The sequence below is a fragment of the Echeneis naucrates genome, chromosome 3 (genome assembly GCF_900963305.1).
Source record: "Echeneis naucrates chromosome 3, fEcheNa1.1, whole genome shotgun sequence".
NCBI classification, from domain to species: domain Eukaryota; kingdom Metazoa; phylum Chordata; class Actinopteri; order Carangiformes; family Echeneidae; genus Echeneis; species Echeneis naucrates.
The window spans coordinates 133,236-154,686 of NC_042513.1; the positions used below are offsets into that span (position 1 = coordinate 133,236).

General features: G+C 41.0%; 1 protein-coding gene across 2 annotated transcripts; it reads right to left on the minus strand.

Moving 5' to 3' along the window:
• Positions 1–7,340: 7,340 nt before the first annotated feature.
• On the minus strand, positions 7,341–16,454 carry shcbp1 (SHC SH2-domain binding protein 1). 2 transcript variants are annotated; one of them, XM_029498409.1, is made up of 13 exons: positions 16,229–16,454; positions 14,466–14,666; positions 14,260–14,375; positions 12,881–13,089; positions 12,696–12,791; positions 12,383–12,613; positions 12,121–12,298; positions 10,572–10,692; positions 9,116–9,247; positions 8,846–8,964; positions 8,498–8,584; positions 8,274–8,379; positions 7,341–8,191 (listed from the first exon to the last, which is right to left on the minus strand). In XM_029498409.1, exons 1-13 carry the CDS (start codon positions 16,374–16,376, stop codon positions 7,899–7,901), a joined length of 2,037 nt encoding a protein of 678 aa, XP_029354269.1. In that variant the 5' UTR covers positions 16,377–16,454; the 3' UTR covers positions 7,341–7,898. The 2 variants fall into 2 exon arrangements, with proteins under 2 accessions (XP_029354269.1, XP_029354268.1); XM_029498408.1 differs by having other exon boundaries at positions 7,342–8,194.
• Positions 16,455–21,451: the final 4,997 nt, after the last annotated feature.

The following is a 21,451-nucleotide window of genomic DNA, read 5'->3' on the forward strand; positions in this document are numbered from 1 at the left end:
ACTTTTTCAAAAAACTGAACATGGTTCTCTGCATAAGCAACAACAAGTCACATGTTTGCAATTTCAAAATGACACCACATGAGCTATTTGGCCAATATATGTTCCACCTGACAAAACACCTGAATGCTTAGTTCTTAACACTTCAATCAGGAAGTAAGCACTATAAAAAGACCACAGGTGAGCACCTTTTTCTTTCGCAACAATGGAAGACGTTGCAGAGAGAGGAGGAGGAAGAGGGAGAGGGAGGGTGAGATGTAGGGGTACAGCTGGTAGAGCAGTTCATGGCAAAAGAAGTTTCAGAAGAACTTTCAAATTAGTTGATCATTTCATCAACCATGGGCTGAGGGCAAGAGGGCAAGAGGTAGGACAGAGAGTGCAGCCCAACTTGAACCATTTTACTGTCGCCTCTATCATCCAGACATTTAGACTACAGCACAGGTGTGTAACCAAAATTTCTTTCACACTATGTAGTACACCCCATGTAATATGAATGGCATGTGTGCCACTTGGTGCAAAAGTTTAATTTTGATAATGCTATATGTAGTTTGGTTGCAGTGCTTCATTTTGCCGGATATATTAAGTATTTTGTAGTTTGGGTGTGCGGTGTAGTTTTGATAAAACTACACAAGTTTGCAAAATTGTGTTTTTGCAATTGGAAAAAACTGTAGAGTGCATATTACAGGTAATTTTTTATATGTGTGTATATATAATTTATATATAATGATATAATCAAAATATCCTTTGAAAAGTTAATGGAGATTTTAAATTTTTTTTCAAGGCATAAGAGCGTAAATTTTGTCCAAAAAAGTGAGTTTTGAGCTAAGCCTCTAAAAATGCTCATTTTTTCAACACCGCACCATATGACGTAGGCAGAGGGAGCTATATGCCTCTCTGCCATCACTCAGTGAGGAATTATCAGTCAGAGCGGGCGTGTTACAGAGTGTCGTGTTTTCAGTAGTGTTGCATACATTTTTCATTATCATAGTAAATTATTGCGTTTGGGGAGGTTGCACAAACTCCAGCCTGTCAAGGCATTGAGTCCACAAGTTTCCTAAGCGGGAAAAAAAACAACTATCCTCCATGCCTACGTGCTTTTAAAATGCTCTTCAGAAGTCTCTTTCTCAGGCTCCATCAGCTATGACAAACGACCCTTTAGCCCAGAGGATTATTAAACAAGCTAGGCTGACCAAACGTCCTCTTTTTCCCCGGATGTGAGACGTTATTTCGTATTATAACAAAATATTCTATCCATACATATAAACTTTAAATATATTAAATTTATCAGTAAACTGCTATTATCATTTAAGGAGGCTATCTCGTGGACGGGTCGAGTGTCCTCTTTTTTGGAAATATGGCCACCCTAATCAATTCCCTCTTCTGAGGGAATTGATTCCCTTCTTGTGCAAGTCGCACAAAAATGGAAAATTTGAATTACACTTTGATGTAAATTAGGGTTTCTCAACGGGGGCGGTTGGGGGAGCGTCCCGCAAGGAGAGAGGGGGGCGCCACAACTTGGCTTAATTTGAACTCTACATTTTAAACATCCATGGTTTCCCAGGTTTTTTTTTTTTTTTTTTTTTTTTTTGGAAATCGACTTTATGTGTGTTTCAATAAATTTTACTGACATAGCAGGCATGTTAGTAGGAAAGCTGCTCTCTGAGACCAAAATCCCGTGTCTGCTGCTTCCATGACCAGGTAAAATCTCTTCTCTCTGCACCCGTCACAAGGTGAGAGGAGAGGAGCGGCCGCCATTGTAACGCCTGTAAACAAACCACAGCGGCAGAGAAACCCTTCGAAAACCCCTTTGGGAACTCCTTTCCGCGGAGTTACTTTCGCGGGCTAATTCAATAACCAATGAAAGCGTACACAATCGAGACTACGTAATCATGTTTAATCACAAACATTTACAGTACGATAAAAATGGCAGAAAATAAGAAAAAATGCCAGCAGTACAATGCAAATTACATAAATTACGGATTTATTCCATCACCGAGCAATGTACATCTGCCGATGTGCCTGCTATGTGAGCAGGTTTTCTCCAATGAAGCAATGAAGCCGTCGCGATTACAGGAGCATCTTTCAAGAAAACTTCCGGAGAAGGCATCAAAAGACGCGGCTTACTTCAAGTCACTGTGGGATCGGTATTCAAGGCGCCCTACGATCAACACCGTGTTCGCTCGGAGCGTCAACCAAACAGACTCTCTTCTAATAGCTATGGTCGGTTTACCGTTCACTGTGGGGTTATTCCCGCAATAAGGCGATCTCCTCCGTCATACAGTGGTTCGAGTGGTTCGTCTTTTCATTGGTTAATTCACCGTTGTTCACGTGAAGTGTGCATGATGTTGTTGGTATCTACAAATACCTATGAAACAAAGTTTTAACAAATTCTGCTGTGGTGGTGTTTTTCTTCCACGTTGGGTTAGCAAAGTTCCACGTTGCTTAATGCTGTGATACTGTGAAGTGATATAAACGTTAAATTCAAAAATCCTCAAAGGCTATGTGGCCTTTCTCTCAGTAAAAACACCAATTTGACTTAAATTCTACCTCACAGTTCTTTCCAGAAAATCAACTGAAGAGCTCAAGGTCCCATTACAAGTAAAGTAACATTTCCATGTTGTTTACCATTATACTCTATGTGTCAAAAACATATTTTGGAGGCGATGTTCAAATCAAAATCCATGCTCACACACACATTTTATTTTTATTTTATTTTATTTATTTATTTAGAGGAGGGGGGTCGGGGGGTGGCTAAGAGCATCATGGTAGCTCAGTGGGGCGTTTGTTCAAAAAAGGTTGAGAACCACTGATGTAAATAAACCGCTCAAAGCTTTCCCATTGGACTTTAGTCCGTCACGTGACGGTACGTCACTCAGCACCCCCACAGCTTCACACCATCTACCCGGCCAGCGGAGGACTTTTACTTTTTTTTAGCAACTTGCCCGAACACGTGAGTGAGTCGCTTGGTTTACTTGTTGCGATTCTGTCGATTTCTTCTTTTCCGTGTTATGACCGTTGAAACGACGTCACACTTAACAGGTAACGTTTACATTAGGAAAAGTAGACAGAACAGTTGACAGTTAAACTTCGCGACTCACTTGCCGGTTCGGGCAACACAAAAAGCTGTGCTATATCGTGAGTATCGTTACGCGTGTAGAACATTTAATAGCAAATAAACCATTTACTTCTGTTGGGATATAATTTACTCAGGTTAAGTCTACCACTGTGATTATAATCAAATTAAGAAAATAACTATCGAATGTAATAGTAATAGTAATGCAAAAGTGCATGCTTTGCTGCAGATCACAGGGCAGACAGAGGTCAGTGAAATCATGTGCAGGTCAGACAAAGGTCAGTAACATCGTGCAGTGGAAAGGGTACTGAGAGACCGAAAACAAAAAGACTCACCTACCAAGCTCACTCATTTACACACTGGTGTTGTACAAGGAGTAGACAAACAACATCCCAAAGGAGAAGTGAGCTGTTGTAAATGTCACAAGACAGAGGCCAATATGTGATAAGTTCTCTATGTGCAAAACAGCCGTTTCCTCTGTTAAGTGCGTTTCAGGTTACATCCACGAGGCACTGAATCTGTCATTGTCAGACAAAGGAAGGAAACCGAAGAGAGCCAATCAGAAGACGAGCAACACCCATGCACATTTACTTGTTTATGAATGTATAATTACACTGGATCAGGGGAAGTCAAATTGTCAGACTTTGTGAACTGACACAAGGATTGTATGCTGGTCAGAGAAACATAGTCTGATCCAGAGTGCTGTAAACGATCTCTTTTCTGTGTCTTATTTTGCTGTTAGAATAAAACTTGTTAAAACTAATCTGGACGTCTCCTGCATCCTTCACCAAACGAACACGCGAGTTCCGATTTGGGGGAACTCAACACTTCCAAGATCCGAAGATTGTGTCTTGCCCCCTGCCTGCAATGTAGAGCAGCGGGGAAAATGACCCATTAAAGGGGTATGGTCCGGGGGGGGGGGGGGGGGGGGGGGGGATATTAACAGACCCAGCAAACCCTTCAATTCACCCAGCAATTAGTACTTCCATGCCAAGGCCTTAGTCGTTATCCAGTGTAGCCATTGCAGCTACTAGCTTGTGGTCAATATTCGTGGCACGGCAATAGAAGACCCAAATTCTAGAACATGTACTTCAACAAGAAGCAGCAGCATCAGAGCCAGCAACACCAACAGACTTGAAAAGATCCTCAAGAAGGCTGTCTCTGTACTTGGTCTAAGACTGGACTCCTTTGAGACTGTGGTAGAGAGGAGGATGCTGAACAAATTGTTATCCATTATGGATAATGAGCAGCACCCTCTCCATTACACAGTGGACCGAAAGCGGAGCAGCTTCTCCCACAGGCTGCTACAGCTCTGTATACAGGAAATCTTTCCTGCCACACGCCATCACACTGTATAATAACAGCTAAAATTATTCTGGTCATCATTTACAGTCACACTCGCACTCTACAAACAGTTACACACAGTTCTCCTTATACTTTTTCCTTTGTACAAAACATTTTTATTCTATTGGTTTTGCTTGCTATTTTGATATTTATTATGTATAATTTGTTCTTTACTGTATATATTTTTATCCTTATCCTATGTTGTTTGATGTCTCTGTGTGTAATGCTGCTACTACACTGCAATTTCCCAGCCTTGGATAAATAAAGTATATCTATCTATCTATCTAAGAAGCAGCAAAGTCTGGTAGCTCTCAATTTTTACTAAATTTTAACATATTTTTGTTGTATTTTTATAATTTTTGTCAATTGCTGATGGTTATTTCTGTTGGGGGAAGAGTTTACTCAAGAGAAGAGCTTCTTTCATTTAAAGGGTTGCCATGCTGGTGCAAAGGTGAAGGCCATGAAATGGAGATATAAGCCCTTTCTGCCATTGATTGTCATGAGAAATTTCAACTCTGCCCAACAAACGTGATGAGATGGAGATATTGGTAAAGCCTCAGAAAGTATACTGTGAGTGCAGCCTCATGTGTTTTAATGAAACCTGGTTAAATGAAAACATCTCTGATTCCTGTGTGGAACTACCTGGCTTCACTCTCATATGGATGGACAGAGACACTAAAGCTAGTGGAAAGAAGAAAGGAGGAGGCATGACTTTGTTACTGTCAACTGTTGCCAGGATTCAGACTATATATATATATATATATATATATTTTTTTTTTTTAATGAGCTCCTGGCTATGTGAATTTCCCCTTGGGGACTAATAAAGCTCTATCTATCTGTCTATCTAAATATATTTTACCCAACACTAAATTAATCACCCAATCTGGGAATGTTTTCAGCAACCCAGCGATTGGGTCATTATAGTCACCCAGCTGTGCTTAGTGCGCAAGTTTTTTCACATTGTGTCACATTGCGTTGGTGTGCCCAGCAGCTCTGCATATCCAGAATGACACTGGATTCCAGAGTGGTATTCCTGAAAGCGAGTTATGTGAAAACTCGGGGTATGTTAACCCTGAGATGAGGGAAACTCTGAGTTATCAGTTCCAGAAAGAGGGGTACCTGAAACTCTGAGTCAATCACTCTGTGAACATAACCTGCTTGTTGGCAGGTTTTCTTTAAACCCTGAGTTTCTACCTGTCTCCTCCCACACAAAGACAGCTGTTGGACATGGATTGCCCATTCATTCCCAATCTGATTGAGCTCGAAGGCCTTTACGTGGTGAGAAATTAGATTTCCTTGCGTTTCCAGAGGAGTATCTGTCATTTATCTCAATAACACTCTCCGGCCATACATCACCAACCTCACACACTGTGGATGTGTGCTCATATCACAGCAAAGTTGCTGTTTTTTTGTTTTTTTTGCAAACGGTAATTTTCTTTACAATATCAGTGATGCAGAGCACTTTAGAAAGTCAACAGTGTTTAGAGCTGTGAGAAAAGTAAATCTTGCACTGAAATGGCTGTTCCCAATGTTGGGAGTGTTCCCGAGACACAAAACTGTAAGAAACACCAAAGAGGAATTCAACAGGATTGCAGGTGACTGATTTAGAAATCATATATTCTATTATTTTAAATGATATGCATTCTGCTGCTCTCCCTGTGGCAGCAGATAGCGTTTCTTCTTCATCACCATCCTCCTCCTCCTCCTCCTATGATGTAGGAAAAGATTCTGTTTCAGAATACTTTGAACAGCCACCTGAGGCAAGATCTGAGTCTGGAATACTTACAGCTGCCGGGTGTTCAATAGTTTCAGTTGGAGGCTGAACAAGGCAGATGACACCATCCACAACTGTTGGGGGATTGTGAGGGCAGTGGAGATATATATACAAGAAATGTTTTTTATATATATATAAGTTTTATTTTTTTAAAAGACAAAAATTTATACTTACATCAGATGTAAGTACTTGTGTCCTGGGAGGTTACCCCGGGATGCCCTCAGCTCCTCAGCCTCTGTCAGAGGTGGTGGTGGCGGCTCCACTCATTTTTCGGGCCTCTGCCTTTTTTCTGTTGGCTAAGCAGAATCCAAATGTTAATGTCTTTTTTAAATAAGTAGATTTTATTTCTTTCGTGTACACATAATCACTTTTTTAATTACTTCAATAAAAATCGGTAAACATCGTATGATGTGTTCATCTACTCAGTGGGCTATTACGAGATGACGTTAAAACATTTTGTTAGGGGCTTTATTAATATTTACTTTGTTTAATACCATAAGCCAATAAAAAAAAAAAAAAAAAAACAAAATCATAGCCAAGCAAAATATCCCTTACCTTTTTTGAATGATGTTTTGATATTTAATTTTTTACTGCTTCCAAGTACGCTTCTCTCCAGATGGACTGCACTTAAATGAAAATCAGATTTTATTCCCATTTATATTTAGAACTGTAAGCTACGATCTCTTACGGTTAAATGTAAAATCAATGGAAGAGTACATCCAAACTTACGCGTTTACTCGTGTATTAATTTTATCTCCTGTCGTTTCTCCTTCACTGCTGCAGCGGTGTTACATTTACGACGAAAACGTGCTCATACTCTCCATAGGCCTGCATTAAGACCTCCAACTTCATTGGGTTGAAATAACTGGATCTTTTTTTTTTCTCGGTTGTCATGGTGACACGTGGTAGTGGGGCTCCATCGATGATGGCTTTTTATAGAGGTTGTGCACGTGCGCAACTCAAAGTGAACATACTAAGAGTTGTTTGAACCAACTCAGATCAGCTGTTCTGGAACTGGATACTCAATCCCCATCCCAGAATTCAGGGATAGACTCAGTGTGTTGAACCTCCTGCCTGGAATATTTTTGAAACTAAACACATAATCAGTGTTTTGTTAGATTTGGTCATGTGGATTTATTGGACTAAATCAGGGACAAATAAAAACCTATTGATTGGGGAAATGAGAAAAAAAAGTCTGGTTTTAAAATCCAAGAGGGAACAACATAGATACTACATTGTCAATCCCACAGCACTGACACAGTGAGATTTCAACAAACAATTACTATTCAATCTGCAAATACCAATTGTGTTCAGTTTAAACCAAAAACACTTTCAATGTGACAGAAAACTCTAAACTTCACTCAACCAAGTAAACAGTGTAAAAAAAAAAACTAAGTGAAATTCAAATAATTCAAGGTAACAGAACATTAGTGTTCACCCTCATTCAAGATCACATAATTTATTAGATCTGAAACAAAACAAAACTACAAGGTGACAATGGAATTTCAAAGTAATGACACATTCAAAACTAAAACTTCTTAACTAAGATCAAAGTTAAAAGGTGAATCTAAACAGCTGACTACACCATCAATGACATTATCATCTTTGGGGGAAAAAGCAAAACAAAACAAACGGTTGCTTGTAAACTTGAAGCTGTCATCAGTATTTGCACACTGCAAGAAGATGTAAGTTCAGGGCAATTGAGTTCTCTCAATAAAAGAAAGTGCCAAAGTCCCCCATGCAGTTGCGTTTGAACTGGTTTCCCTGAATAGACACAAAGATCTGATGGTTAGGGAGCTCCTGAGTGGCTCGGCCGCATGATGCCTCCTTGTTTTTGCTCATCTGAAGACTATGATGCCACTTCCTGACTGAGTTGGATGCATCATCCTCATTGCCGTTCCCTGTGGATTTGAACTTAGCAAATGCTGAGCCACCAGAGTTCAAACTGGGAGGATCTGAAACTCGTCCCAGCTGTCCATCTTCCGCCATTTGTCTAGCAGGACCTTCTAGGATGAAATAATTAGTTTCCAGTAAGTGTCAGGTACAGAGACAATATACTCCTTAATGATTGCCACTGTGACCTACCCTGAATTTTTGGCTTTACCAATATAACTCCATAACCCTCATTGTTGTGGATCACATTGTTCTCCAGGGTGACAGAAGGCATCACATCCAGCTCATCGGCAAAGTCCTACGTACACAGAAGCAGGGAGTTTCCTGAAGATTCACCTGTTTACAATTGTCACGCTACAGCTGCCTTGTGTGGACCATTTCCTGTGACATGTGCCTTTAAATACATCTCTTCACACCTTAATGAGGATCCCGTCTTTACAATGATGGATGCCATTACTGACCAGATTGCAAACACTGCCAGGATAAATCTCCACACCAGCCCCCTGCGTACAACAAAGCAGCATGTGATTGTCAATTACAGCTAAAAAGTTGCTGAGGGTGAACATGAGGGTCTAGAATGGATATCAGTGGGGTTTTTTTTGTTTCTTTGTTTGTTAAAAAAATAAATAAATAAAAGTACAAACAGATGGAAGGTTGCAGTCAACAGTCTACTTGAGAAGATAAAGACAGAGCTTGTCTCTATAATGGCAATATCTGCAGTTAGAGAGGGAGTATAGTGATGATCAGCATCACAGAGGACCCACCTTGGATCCATACAGGTCACATATGTTCATGTTGAGACAGGCTGAGCTCCGAACAGTAACTCCAGTGGTTTCACACTGTAGCACACAGTTCTCCATGTTCAGAGTCCCCTGACGGACACCTGGAAGATGTCATTACACTGTTTCAGCATTATGCAAAGATTGGAACAATACAACACAAGGGATTGATAACAGTAGCAGGGATCTCATCATAGTCAGAATCAAAGAGAGATCACAAATATTTGGGGGAATGCTACATAGTAATGTACTCACAGAGAATGCCCTCAATGGCATCGTGTTGGATGAACTTGATATTGCACAATCTGACATCAGCTCCTGTGGACTCCACAAATGAGTCTCCCTTGCTTTTCTTCTCAATCACCACATCATCAGGAAACCCAAAGCCTGTCTCACATACAGACACACACCTCTCAGTGAAAAGAAGCTTCCTCTGTTACAGTGCAACACCACAGCAAAAGCTTGTGATAACTTGCCTTGCACTCTGTACACATCTCCTATTTTACCACATCCAAAGCCCCCAGACCTTCACATTGCCTCCATCACGCTTGACTGACGGTATTAAGCGGTATTAAGAAGTTGTTACATCTTTTCAGCCGTTCATTTCACCCTCTTTAGTTCTTTTATGTTCTTTTATGTTCTCTTAAATCAGCCAGTCTAAGATGTGTTTTTATCTTGGCAATTCTGCCATGAAATCCAGCATCCTGAAGTTACCTCTTCACTGCTGATATTGAAACTGGTGTTTGGGACCCATCTAAATGTTTAAAATAGTTTGTGAATTGCATGAAAATGGTTTTTCTTTTGGAAAACAAAGAAATTTGCAAGTGGTCACAAACTTCTGAATGGTAGCTTACATCAGCAGCACAAACATACAACAGTCTGTGACAATTTGTATCCATACTTGCCCAGATCACCAACTTAGTTTGTTTTGTCAAATCAAATTTATTTATATGGCGGTAAATATAGCAGAGTTACACCAGGTCACTTTACATATGACAGTGACAGTGTTTGTCCCTGTCACTAAAAAATAAAGTCTTTAACTGACACACAGCATGTCATTGTGAAGCAGATCAGTGTCCTTCCTAGGACGTCATCAGAGCTGCATTTGACAAGAACATATATAGTAGCTGTTAGAATAAATGTACATAAAGTGATTATCACAGTACTGCTCAACTTTTACTGACCCTGCAAGAATGCAGAAACCTGTGTTTTTATTAGCAGGAGCAGAGGTCATACCTCCGAAGAAGATTTATGAAGAAAGGGAGGATGTCAAAGCGAGATTACTTCGTTCATAAACTAACCCCTCAATGTGTTTGTGTTTCTTGTGACTTATAACTTGAATATAAATCATATAACAAGCGTCTATTCATTCACTACTTGCAGCTGTGTATTCTCACCTTGAGAGCTGCAAGATTTTGTAACTAGGGACCACCCTAAGGAAATAAAAAGGGGGAGAACAGAAGAGATACTCCAGAGCGGGTAGAGAGTGTCACTGAGCACATCTGTCTGTTCTCCTTGCAAGTAAAATGAGCGCTGTTGTCCTTTGTCTTTCTTCCCTGTGTGTTTAATAATGTTCTAGGTGGTTTAAACCTGACAGTAGCCTAGTTATCACATAATGGAATGATTTTAGAATAATGTCAGGAGAGAATGACTATTAAAATAGTGGAAATACAACCTCTGGTTAGGTGTTGTCTTCACCAGCAAATTATACCTTCTACAGTGATGGAATCTGGTATTAAGATGGAGCTGGTCACACTGTAGATCCCTGGGAGAACAATTACCACATCGCCCTGGTAGCATGAGTCCACAGCTGAGACTGGATCACTGTGGAACTAAGCACAGTTTAGATTACAGTCCATGGATGGCTCATGTTAACACACACCATTAGCCTCTCCTACAGATGACGCTGGTGCAGATTGAAAATAAATGTCCCTAATCAGTCACTTCAGTCGTGTTTTGTCACATGCGTGTTTAAAAGATGTTAATGAGCTATCAGCTAATTGTCTTTATCATTTATCAGGACCAGGGGCCTCATTTATCATCATGTGTATGTACAAATTGGGGCCTGAAAGAGGAGTATGTCACTACGATGTAAATGTGACAGCATGTGTTCTTGTGTTGGTAGTGAACCATCAGCATTCCATAAGAATGGAAAGGAAGAATTATAGCACATTATTTCATATCTCATACTTTCACTCTCATACTATCTTCAAATGGTATACTAGAGGGACGGATAGCATTGATTGATGCATTCATTGTGGCAAACAGTCTGATTGCTGAGTAAGCACAAAAATAGTGTGATGCCACTTGTGCATAATGCTGCATGATGGATGTGCTTGCACTGCTCGAAGATCATGCCAATGGTGGGACCAGGAGGGAGAGGCTATGAAGATTTCCTGGTCCATGATGATGACTTGCTAATATGCCTTGTTGAAATTCCCTTGAGCTGCGCTCTTAGATTTATATGCTGAACTGGGTCCAGTGCAGTCTGAAATGTACCATCCTGTTGCATTCAAGGTGTTAGCCAGTATTGTGTTTCTGGCAACCTTTTCTAATCAGTAACAATATCTGATGTTTCTCAATAATATTGTGGGTATAATATAATTCTATTAAATGATATCCTCAGGTCTGGGACATCCCAGCTGTCTCTGAGCATAATAATACCGCTTTGGATGACATTGTTAATATCAGTGCATCAAGTTTTCTTACACTGTAGGTGAACAGACCAACATTAAAATCAATTAGAAGCAATGTCCAATTTCCCAAGTGGAATAGGCACAACTGACTCACATTGCTATAAGTGCTTTCACCTGCTGATTTGAATCATACGTGTGCATACAATCAAGGTCCAAGTAATTAATGACCAAAACTTTCCATTATTCATTCATCCTGACAAATAGAGCTTGCATCATTCACATCAGTAACAACATGCTGCCACCCACTACATTTTGATTTAGTTGTGATACCACTACTGTGACCACAAAATAACATTTTTCCTGGCCTCCACCTCACCCACAAGAACCTTTATTTCAGCCCTGTCCACTGTCTTTTCTTTGTCAGCTTCTCAGTTGGCATGATTAAGTGTTCAATATTGTTGATCAGCAGGTTAATTTCGTAAGCATCAACATTCATGAGGTACATTGCATTGACCATTTCAATGTGTAGAGATTTCAGGTGGACTGTGATTTCTAAAGGGAAATTGGTTTGCAGGCATGTGTGTGTACAGCTGTCTAAATTTTAAATTTGTTTGTGGTTCTGACCTGGATATCTGTGTTCCCATGGGAGCTCAGAGGCTGCAGTCTGGAACTGAGGAGGGACTGAAGCTGTATGGTGCTACAGGAGGCTGTGACCACATGAACCACCTTCATGCCTGATGTCCTGGGCCCACGACTCTGCACACACTGCTGCCTGACATTACCTTTATAGCCCAGCACATACCTGCATAGGTGGTGACTCAGTGAATGCCGAAAACAGTTGCATAAGAGACAGAAAATCAGTGGAGATGATGGTGCACAACTCTACCTTAGCACGGGGTTCTCAATGATGTGAAGTTTCCGTTTAAGCGTCTCCAACTGGTCATACAGCTTCAGACCCTCCACCATTGACACATTGTCCGGCTCAGAGTCCGAATCTGGGCTGAGGCTGATGCGTAGCTCGGAGAACTGCTGAAAGGACTGGAAGCAGTTCTCCAGTAAGGACTGGTACTCTGCCACCAGGCCTGTTGGAACTCTGTCCTCCAAAATGTCATAGTAGCTGAGAAAAGACAGCTCGAATAATGGGAATGCACAAACAAACATTATTATAAGACCATTTCAGGGATACAGGGTGTACTTACAGCCTGAGGCGAGGCTCCACACAACGAACAAAGTAATCAAAGTCATCATCTTCATCTTCTTCATCCCACTGCCTCCAGATGTGCTTATAGAAAAACCTGCAGTCAGAAAACAGAAGAGAGAGGGCGTGGCATGCCTGGCAGTCACCCTTTATCAGAGTGATCAATCATGTGGGCTGTACATTCACCTGAGGTGCTCCAGAGCCATGGCTGTTTGATCAAATCTTCCAGACTCTTCATAGACTACCTGGAGTTCTTGCAGTGGGACTTTGTATTGGGTGGCTTCTAGCAAAGAGTGCATGGAGTCTTTAGTGAGTTCACAACCTCTGGTGTCGCACTGCATAGGATAGACGAGTCTCACACATGCCTTCAGGTCCTTCAGCTCTATATCGTATACCTGTAATTCATCAGTAAAATGAATATTAATACAATAAATATTTACAATAAATAATAAGTGGAGTGGAGTGGGAGTGGAAGGAATACATTAATTAAATACCCTCTAAAGCACAACAAAGACCGCTCTTATTGAGGATATAATTTTTTTTTTTTTTTTTAATGTGGCATACCAGTCTTGCCTTTCTTGAATCTGTTTTAACTTTTGCTCTCATGTTGGTTCAGCAACCTTAAAGTGAAGTGTAGGACCAAATTACACAGATTGTGAATACCTGCTCTAAGATCACAAGGGTGTTCCAGGTGAGTCTACCTGCATTATGTGGCACTTAGTCCGGAAGGCCACCTCCATCTCTCCTGAATCATTACAACCCTTATACTAATTCCAGATTCTACTGTCTGGGCGTCAATATAGGGTTAGAGCACTTAGGAGCTATAGAGCTCAGGGTCCTATTAACCAGCACTGAGGGGCTATGTTTTATTTCTTTTGCACCTGGTGTATCAGATGTGGATCCTACCTGCACTTTTAATCTTTCTATTCCTATGCACCTTTGTGCATCTTCAAATTTATAATCCAGCTGTTTTGCACAAACCATAGTCTGTGGTGGTCTTGCATATGTTCATGTGTTTTATTGTGTATTTGTTCTGTCTTTCATGCTACACCTAAAATGACCTTTGGAAGCAATAAAGATTTACTACTATTATTACTAGTTCTTACTGGGTATAACTCAAACGCGGCTGCAGCCTCTAAAACAGTCAATTTACAGGAGACCTGACGAGAAAAGTGATGAAGTGCAGTTTAATATTCGCTGACCTGAGTCACTGTTACTCTTTCCTTTTCTTTTACGAAGAGCATATGCTCATACACACGTGCTGACTCTTGCATGTTTTCATCAGCATTGTGTAAGAGTACTTCTTTACTGTGGTTAGAATATCCTCCTATAAATCAATCAATAACTGTTTTGATCTGGTGATTTTATTTTCCATGACATGTTTCAAACAAAACTAAAAGATGCTCATGCTATCGGGAAGCAGCAGCCTTTAGAAGGACAAAAGGTTAATATCTGATACTTGCTTTTTGTGTTTACACTTTGTTCCTAGAAAACTAGAAGGGGGTTGTATTGCTGAGTATCAAATAAAGCAGGAATCTGTAAACAAATACATCTATTGACCTCACCTCTACCAGAACATCAAAGACATCAGTTGACCACAGGGCCAGCCAATCACATGGCTCCAGCACTTTCTCTAGGTAGTCTGCCGTGAAGACCTTCACCTCAGAGGGCTTACAATCTCCTATGCAGACATATACACAATGTTAAGGAATTTGATTTCCATCAGTAACTTTGTGTTTGAGGCAGGCGATGTGTGCATGTCTGCAGTCACCGAGAATGTAGTCCTGATAGGCCTTGAACCTCTCGTAGAACAGCAGGTGGTTGGTCTGAAAGGTGTCAGGAAGATTTGAAGTAATTCCACCATGATGCTCACACCTCTGCAGCTGAGTACCCAACTTCTCAGCGTTAAAATGGTCTGTGCCACTATCATCATCAGTCCCGTCTTCATCTTCCTCATGCCTCTGAAAAACAGCTGTAGAAGGGTAAGGGAGAAGAATTGTGATTTTAGATCAAATGTATAAAGACTTATTCTTGACAATTAAACATTACATCAATATGAAAAATGATAATGTTAATACAAATAAAAAGGGGACAAGAATCCACTGATATCATGTATACACATACATGAATACTTCATGTATGTGTATACACATACATGAAGTTAGTCGGATAGTCAGGGGTTATTAAGAACTAGCTAGATAAGTCATGATCAGTCCTCCTCTTTCTCTGAATTTCTCCTTTAATTTTAATTCTTCTTCTTGAAGAAATTGAAGGAAAATTCCTCTCTGAATTTGTTTTTGTTCTTCCTCCTCTGTTGGACCCACAGTTTTCTCATCTTGTTGTCCTTGGGCTTTTCCTCTTGCTGCTCTATTCCTCCATCCTTGCCTCCCTTCCTGCACTCTGCCCCTTCTTCCTCCCGCTCAAGGTGACTGAAGTACATCCTCCTCTTCTTTCCTCTGAAAGCTAACAGCTGATTTGCACTTAGTTCTTTCAGCAGTCTGTTGGTCTGGAGAAGATGATCTTCTGCTGGAAATTTCAGGATGAATCACTCTGTCTCTCTCACTGCAGACGAGAGAGGATGTGGATAGATGCTGTCTTGTTGTCCTTATCTTGTCTTGTTGTTTCAGTCAGGTCATCCAATCAGGTAAACCATGGCGGTTTACTTGTGGTTCCCAGAGTCTCCAAGAGCAAGAGCAAATCAGGAGGCAGATCTTTCAGTTATCAGACTCCTCTCCTATGGAACCAACTTCCAGTATTGGTCTGGGGGGTAAACTCTTTTGCAATTTTCAAGACCAGGCTTAAAACTTTTCTTTATGACAGATCTTATAGTTAAAGTTCATTTACTATTTAGCTATGCTACTATAAGCCTAGACTGCTGGGGAAGGACTGAGCACCTCTCTCTTTATTTCCCCTTCGCATGCACCTACATACTACTAACCATGTTCTCCCTGAAGTCTCTGTCTCTCCCAGTTCCTCTCCTGTCTCTCTCTGTCCTCATCCTGCAGGTGGTGAATCATCATTACACCAAAGGCCTGTTTCTCCCATATTTCTATGTATATACATTTTATGTTCCTACTTGCATCTGTGTTGAATATCCCCTCCCCCTGCTCTCATTCTCTTCCTACTCTACTCAACTCAACCGCCCGCCCCCCAGTCTCACTATCCAACCAGTAGAGGCAGATGGCCGCCACCCCTGAGCCTGGTTCTACCCGAGTTTTCTGCCTCTTAAAGGACGTTTTTCTTGCCACTATCGCCAAGTGCTTACTCATCGGGGGATTTGTGGGGTCTCTTTAAATAATTCAATAACGAGGTTTAGGGTTAGTTTGGTCTAGAACTTCTATATAAATGTAAAGTGACTTGATGTAACTTTGTTGTGGTGCTATTGGCTATTGGTGCTCTACAAATAAATCTGATTTGATATATACATATACATATGTATACACATACACAAACATTTCCAATCTGCGACCTGTTGAGGTATCTTTAGTTGACCTCCTCTATCATCCATCCTGCTCAAACCGAGTAATCACAGACCTTGAGTTGTGGCGGAAGTATCCTCATTATTGATGTTATGCTCCACATTGAGCTGGTAGTTAACGAAGGGGGACAGGTCTACCACCGACGTATTGTTTTCAGGCTCCTTCTCTCCAGCAGAGCGAGTCTCGTGTGACTCCAACTCCATTAGGACTTTTACAGGAACTTAGAAGGCAATTGAACGGCTCAGTACAACAGACACAAACCGAACAGCTAACACCCTAACAAATTTACTTTCAAAATATTCCCGGTTTGCAACACTGAAGCCAATTACAACGACCCATTGCAGGATGTCCCGCCCTCCCAACAGTATATACTTTTAGACCAATGACAATATGAGTGTTGATCATGCGCACAACTAACCACTGTGACGCTAAACAGAGTGTAGATACTTTCTATGTCATGGCCTGAATAGTAAATGACAAATGACACATTGTTTTAATATCTGAGTTTATATCTCTTACTTGTTTTTATACTTTTATTATGCTATTTGGATTTAACTAACTACTTATGATAGAGTAGCGAGTGACACCCACGCGAATGAAGTAGCTACTGCACACTATACTAAGGATAGAGTATAGACATTACTGATAATCACTTTAATGGAATATCTATATACAGTATATTATAATCATGGCCTTTTTTATTACTGAATGAAGGATATACACTGTGGTTGTGGACTTTGTGGTTTGTGTCTGTTCTCCTTCTTCTTGCACAAAAAACAGGTACCTGCAACAGCCGCTAGGGACTGATCGCGGGAATGGAGCCAGATAATACGAAGAGGAAGTGTGCAATCCAGAGAAGACTACACCCACACATCTCATTTCCTTTTTATAATCATAACACAAACTAGACCAGGGAAGGCTAGAGCATTCGACTTCGTGAACTGATGCTGGAGTTGTCTGCTGGTCAGGGAAACATAGTCTTGTCCAGAGCTCTGTCAACGATCTTTTTATAGTATATTTTACTGTTAGTTGTTCAAATAAAATATATTAAATTGATTTGGACGTCTACTGCATCCTTCATCAAACGTATACACGAGTTCACTTTGGGAACTCAACAATTTCGTGACCTCGACGTGATGGAGGCAAGACATAAAAGTGTAGAATTGATTTTAACTTGGTGCTTAAACAGACAACTCGGACATAAGGACAACGAATGACCAAATATCTGCTACACTGGGACTTTCCAAACTAACGTTAAGCCATTCGTCTGCATTGTCTGTGAACAGTGAAGATCGTTGTGAAAACCGCGGTGAGGGTTACGAGCCGATTGGGACCGCTAGTCTTACTCATAGCTGGCCCCGGGAGGTAGTCGCCGCCGGGACTAGATAGTCCGTTTGAAGGGAACCTCCCTAGGTGAATTCGACATATAAAATTTTAAGGTTAATTGGCTGCTGAATTTCCTTGTGGTGGTCCGGAGTCGCGGACCTGATGTTAGTGCTCACGTGACGAGACACCGTAACTGGTGTTCAATAGAACCTGCAGACCGGAGGTCATTTGTGTGGGTGTCACTCTCTACTCTATCATAAGTAGTTCAATCCAAACAGCATAATAAAAGTATAAAAACATGTAAGAGGTATAAAATCAGATATTAAAACAATATGTGATTCATTAGGTTAAAACAGCCTGATTAGCAATCATACAAAAGTGTGTAAGTAGCACAAGGTCAGACATCCCAACAATAAATGACTAAAAATATGTTCACAAAAATGAATCATTAACTTAATTATAAATAAATAATATTTAGTTTTGTTTTGTTTTACGTTTGTCATTCTTGGTGGCAGCGAGGCAACTGCTGTGATCAAGCTCTTCTCCTGGCACAGACTGTCTCTTTGCTTTGTTTTGATCAGTGTCATTGCAGAGAAGGAGGCTTAAATATGTGGAGGCAAAGGGTAGCAGTTGCTCCAAAGTTTTCTGTCCCAGCTCAGGGTGCTCCTGCTTCACGCACATCCAAAACTTTGTGAATCTAATAAAATCAGATTTATTTGTATAGCGCCAAATCATAACAAAGTTACATCAAGGCACTTTACATATAGAGCAGGTCTAGACCAAACTCTTTATACATTTATTTAAAGAGACCCAACAGATCCCCCGATGAGAAAGCACTTGGCAACAGTGGCAAGGAAAAACTTCCTTTAAGAGGCAGAAACCTTGAGCAGAACCAGGCTCGGGGGGGTGGCCATCTGCCTCGACCGGTTGGGTTGAGAGTGGGAGAGAGAGAGAGAGAGAGAGAGAAAGAGATAGGCATTGGGGAGGTTGTAGGCAGGAACATGTTGCTGCATGAAGTTCATGGAGTTGAGCTGTAGTACAGAATTCATGAAATATGGGACCAGCAGGTGTTGCAGGAACATGGGATGGCGATGAGTCACCATATGCAGGATGAGGACAGGGAGAGAGAGGAGAGGAACTGGGAGAGACAGAGACACTTTGGCAGCACATGGTTAGTAAATGCAGTGTAAATGCTTAGAACTGGGTGAAACTGTGTTTTTTAAAAAGGATGGTTCTTATCAGCGCATGCAAGGGGGGAGGAAAGGAGAGCGAGCGAGAGGGAGGGAGAGAGAAAGAGGGAGAGGGGGAGAGAGGGTGACAGGGAGAGAGTCAGCGAGAGAGAGAGAAGCTCAGTCCTTCCCCCAGCAGCCTAGGCCTACAGCAGCATAGCTAAAGAGTAGAGTAGTAGACTTTAACTTTTTAACTATAAGCTCTGTCATACAGGAAAGTTTTAAGCCTAGTCTTGAAAATTACTAAAGAGTCCGCCCCCCGGACCGATACTGGAAGTTGGTTCCATAGAAGAGGAGCCTGATAACTGAACGATCTGCCTCCAGATTTACTCTTGGAGACTCTAGGAACCACAAGTAAACCATCATCTAGAGAGCGGAGTGGCCTGCTAGGACAGTAAGGAACTATGAGCTCTCTGAGATATGATGGAGCTTGGACATTAAGAGCTTTATATGTTAAAAGAAGGATTTTGAATTATACTCTATATTTTACTGGCAGCCAATGAAGAGCAGCTAACACAGGAGAGATATGATCTCTTTTCCTGTTTCCTGTTAATATTTATGCACCAGCGTTCTGAATTAACTGAAGGCCTTTTAGATATTTGTTTGGACATCCAGATAGTAATGAGTTACAGTAGTCCAGCCTAGAAGTTACAAATGCATGGACTAGTTTTTCTGCATCATCCTGAGAAAGGATGTTTCTGATTTTCCTAATGTTTCTCAGGTGGAAGAAAGCTGCCCGTGTGAGAGTGAACACACCAGATTTCATCTGCAGTCCACAGTCAGATGCCACTTCCATGAGTTTTCCTGATGAGTGACAGGAAACTTGTTTCTGTTTGCTTCAGACAAGGGAAATGGGTTTCTCACCCAATCCAACTGTGAAAATTCACCTTTATGTCAGCTAAGTAGGAATGAAAACCATTTATCAAATTATCCAAATGTCCCACTAACTTCACATGAGTTGTCTCCACATCCGCATTGGAGAGAAAAGCATCCACCTGAGGAAAATCCGCCTGACCACATCCCCTTTTCCACAGCTCTGCTTTCTTCAGGAAACCACCCACCTTGTCATACAGGTTCAGGATGAACTGAATGTGTCCTTGTCCTTCAGAGACACATTCAGTTCAGTCAGTTTGCTGAATATATCTGCCAGAAAGCAAAGCTTTGCAAGCCAGTCCGTGTTCTCGAACAAGGTGGCGTGGGGAGATCCGTTTTGTCTGATACTGTTTGGTCTGAGATCTGACTTGGTATCTCATAAACTTGACATAGGTTCTTCTGAGACTGAATAGTTTTGGTCGGAGGCCGTTGTGATGCATTTCTTCTTCGTCTCTGACGATTACAGAGGTTTTTATCAGACTTGACAACTTTTAGCTTACTCCCATGCCTTTTTGCCTGAGACCTGATGTTTCTTTGTCTGATGTGTGACACCTGAGTCTGATATCTGAGGATGTCCTAAAATAAACACCCAAGGCTTTGGCTGATGTAGGTGAGGCTTTTCACATAGTGTCTTGGGATGACTTGAAGTCAGAAAGTTTCCTCCTAAAAAACTCTGGTGGCTTACTAACATGACATCCATGTTTTGTGGTGAGATGCCGCTGGAGATGTGCCGGCTTCATGCTAGCGTTGGCTAATTTCTCCCCACAAAAAAACAAAAACAAAACACAGTGCCTTGGGTGGGTTACAACTCGTGGACGTAAATCCCATTAAAACATAGTCTTCCATGTACTGTTGGTACGTCGTTGGCTCTGGTTTCGCCTTCTTTTTTACTTGTCTCTCCGTGTTTTCAGCAGCATTGCTGCTGTGCTTTAGCCACATTTCCATCGTTACAGTGTGTCGTCATGGCATCAGTGGGTTATTGACTAATGATGCATTCTAGATCAATGGGTCTAACTAACTTGGTTTGGGGAGAGTCCTTTTTTTAAGGATATTAAAATTGAATACTGAATATAAAATTAAGTCTATGAACATTTGTATTTTATCGAACTTTTTATAATATAATTATTTCTCAAGACTGAGCAAGTGCTACTTGCTGTCTGTGTGAGATTGTGATGCCATTGTTTTAACATCTCAGCTGATTCACTGTATTTGGTAAAGTTAGACATTATTCTGACATGTTTGAAGTCTGCTGTGCATTTGTATCGTTGCTAGCCTGATGCTAACACTGACTTGAACAGAACAACATTTCTATGATCAAGACATTGAGACATACAGAGAATAAACCAACATTAAATGCATGTATGAGATAAATATATGATATAAATAAATACATAATGTATGAGACACCACCTGCAGCACTTCGGGTCTCTCCTTGGCCTTCACCTCCGGTTAGGAGATCCTCTCTGTGAAAGGAGAGGTCCCTGCTCCACCGTCCCATGACCCATTCAAGTGGACATCCGTTGGTCAGGGCAACATGGTAAATGTGTGTTTGAGACTTGGTCTAAAGCAACTTATGACATCAGTAAAATGACTTAGGTTATCTATTTGCTTGATACAATTTGGTGTTCTTTTGAAATTATTCTAGATGAGCCAACCTGGTGAATCCTCTCGGACCAAGGTTTCAGTCCAGACCAGGAAGGCTCAGCAGCAGGTTTGCTTTCTTTCTAATGTCTAACTGTCATCATTGCTTGTATTTTACAAAAGAAACTAAAACAGTATTAGAAGTACTGATGACTATAAGAGTCTTTGAATGGATTCAGCACCTCCTAAACATATCTGTAATTTATATC

Coding starts and splice junctions, on each gene's coding strand:
- shcbp1 (XM_029498408.1), bottom strand. CDS start 16,376: ATGGAGTTGGAGTCACACGAGACTCGCTCTGCTGGAGAGAAGGAGCCT. Junction 14,376..14,465: donor CTATCAGGACTACATTCTCG/GTGACTGCAGAC, acceptor ATGTCTGCATAG/GAGATTGTAAGCCCTCTGAG. Junction 8,380..8,497: donor AAGACGGGATCCTCATTAAG/GTGTGAAGAGAT, acceptor CTGTGTACGTAG/GACTTTGCCGATGAGCTGGA.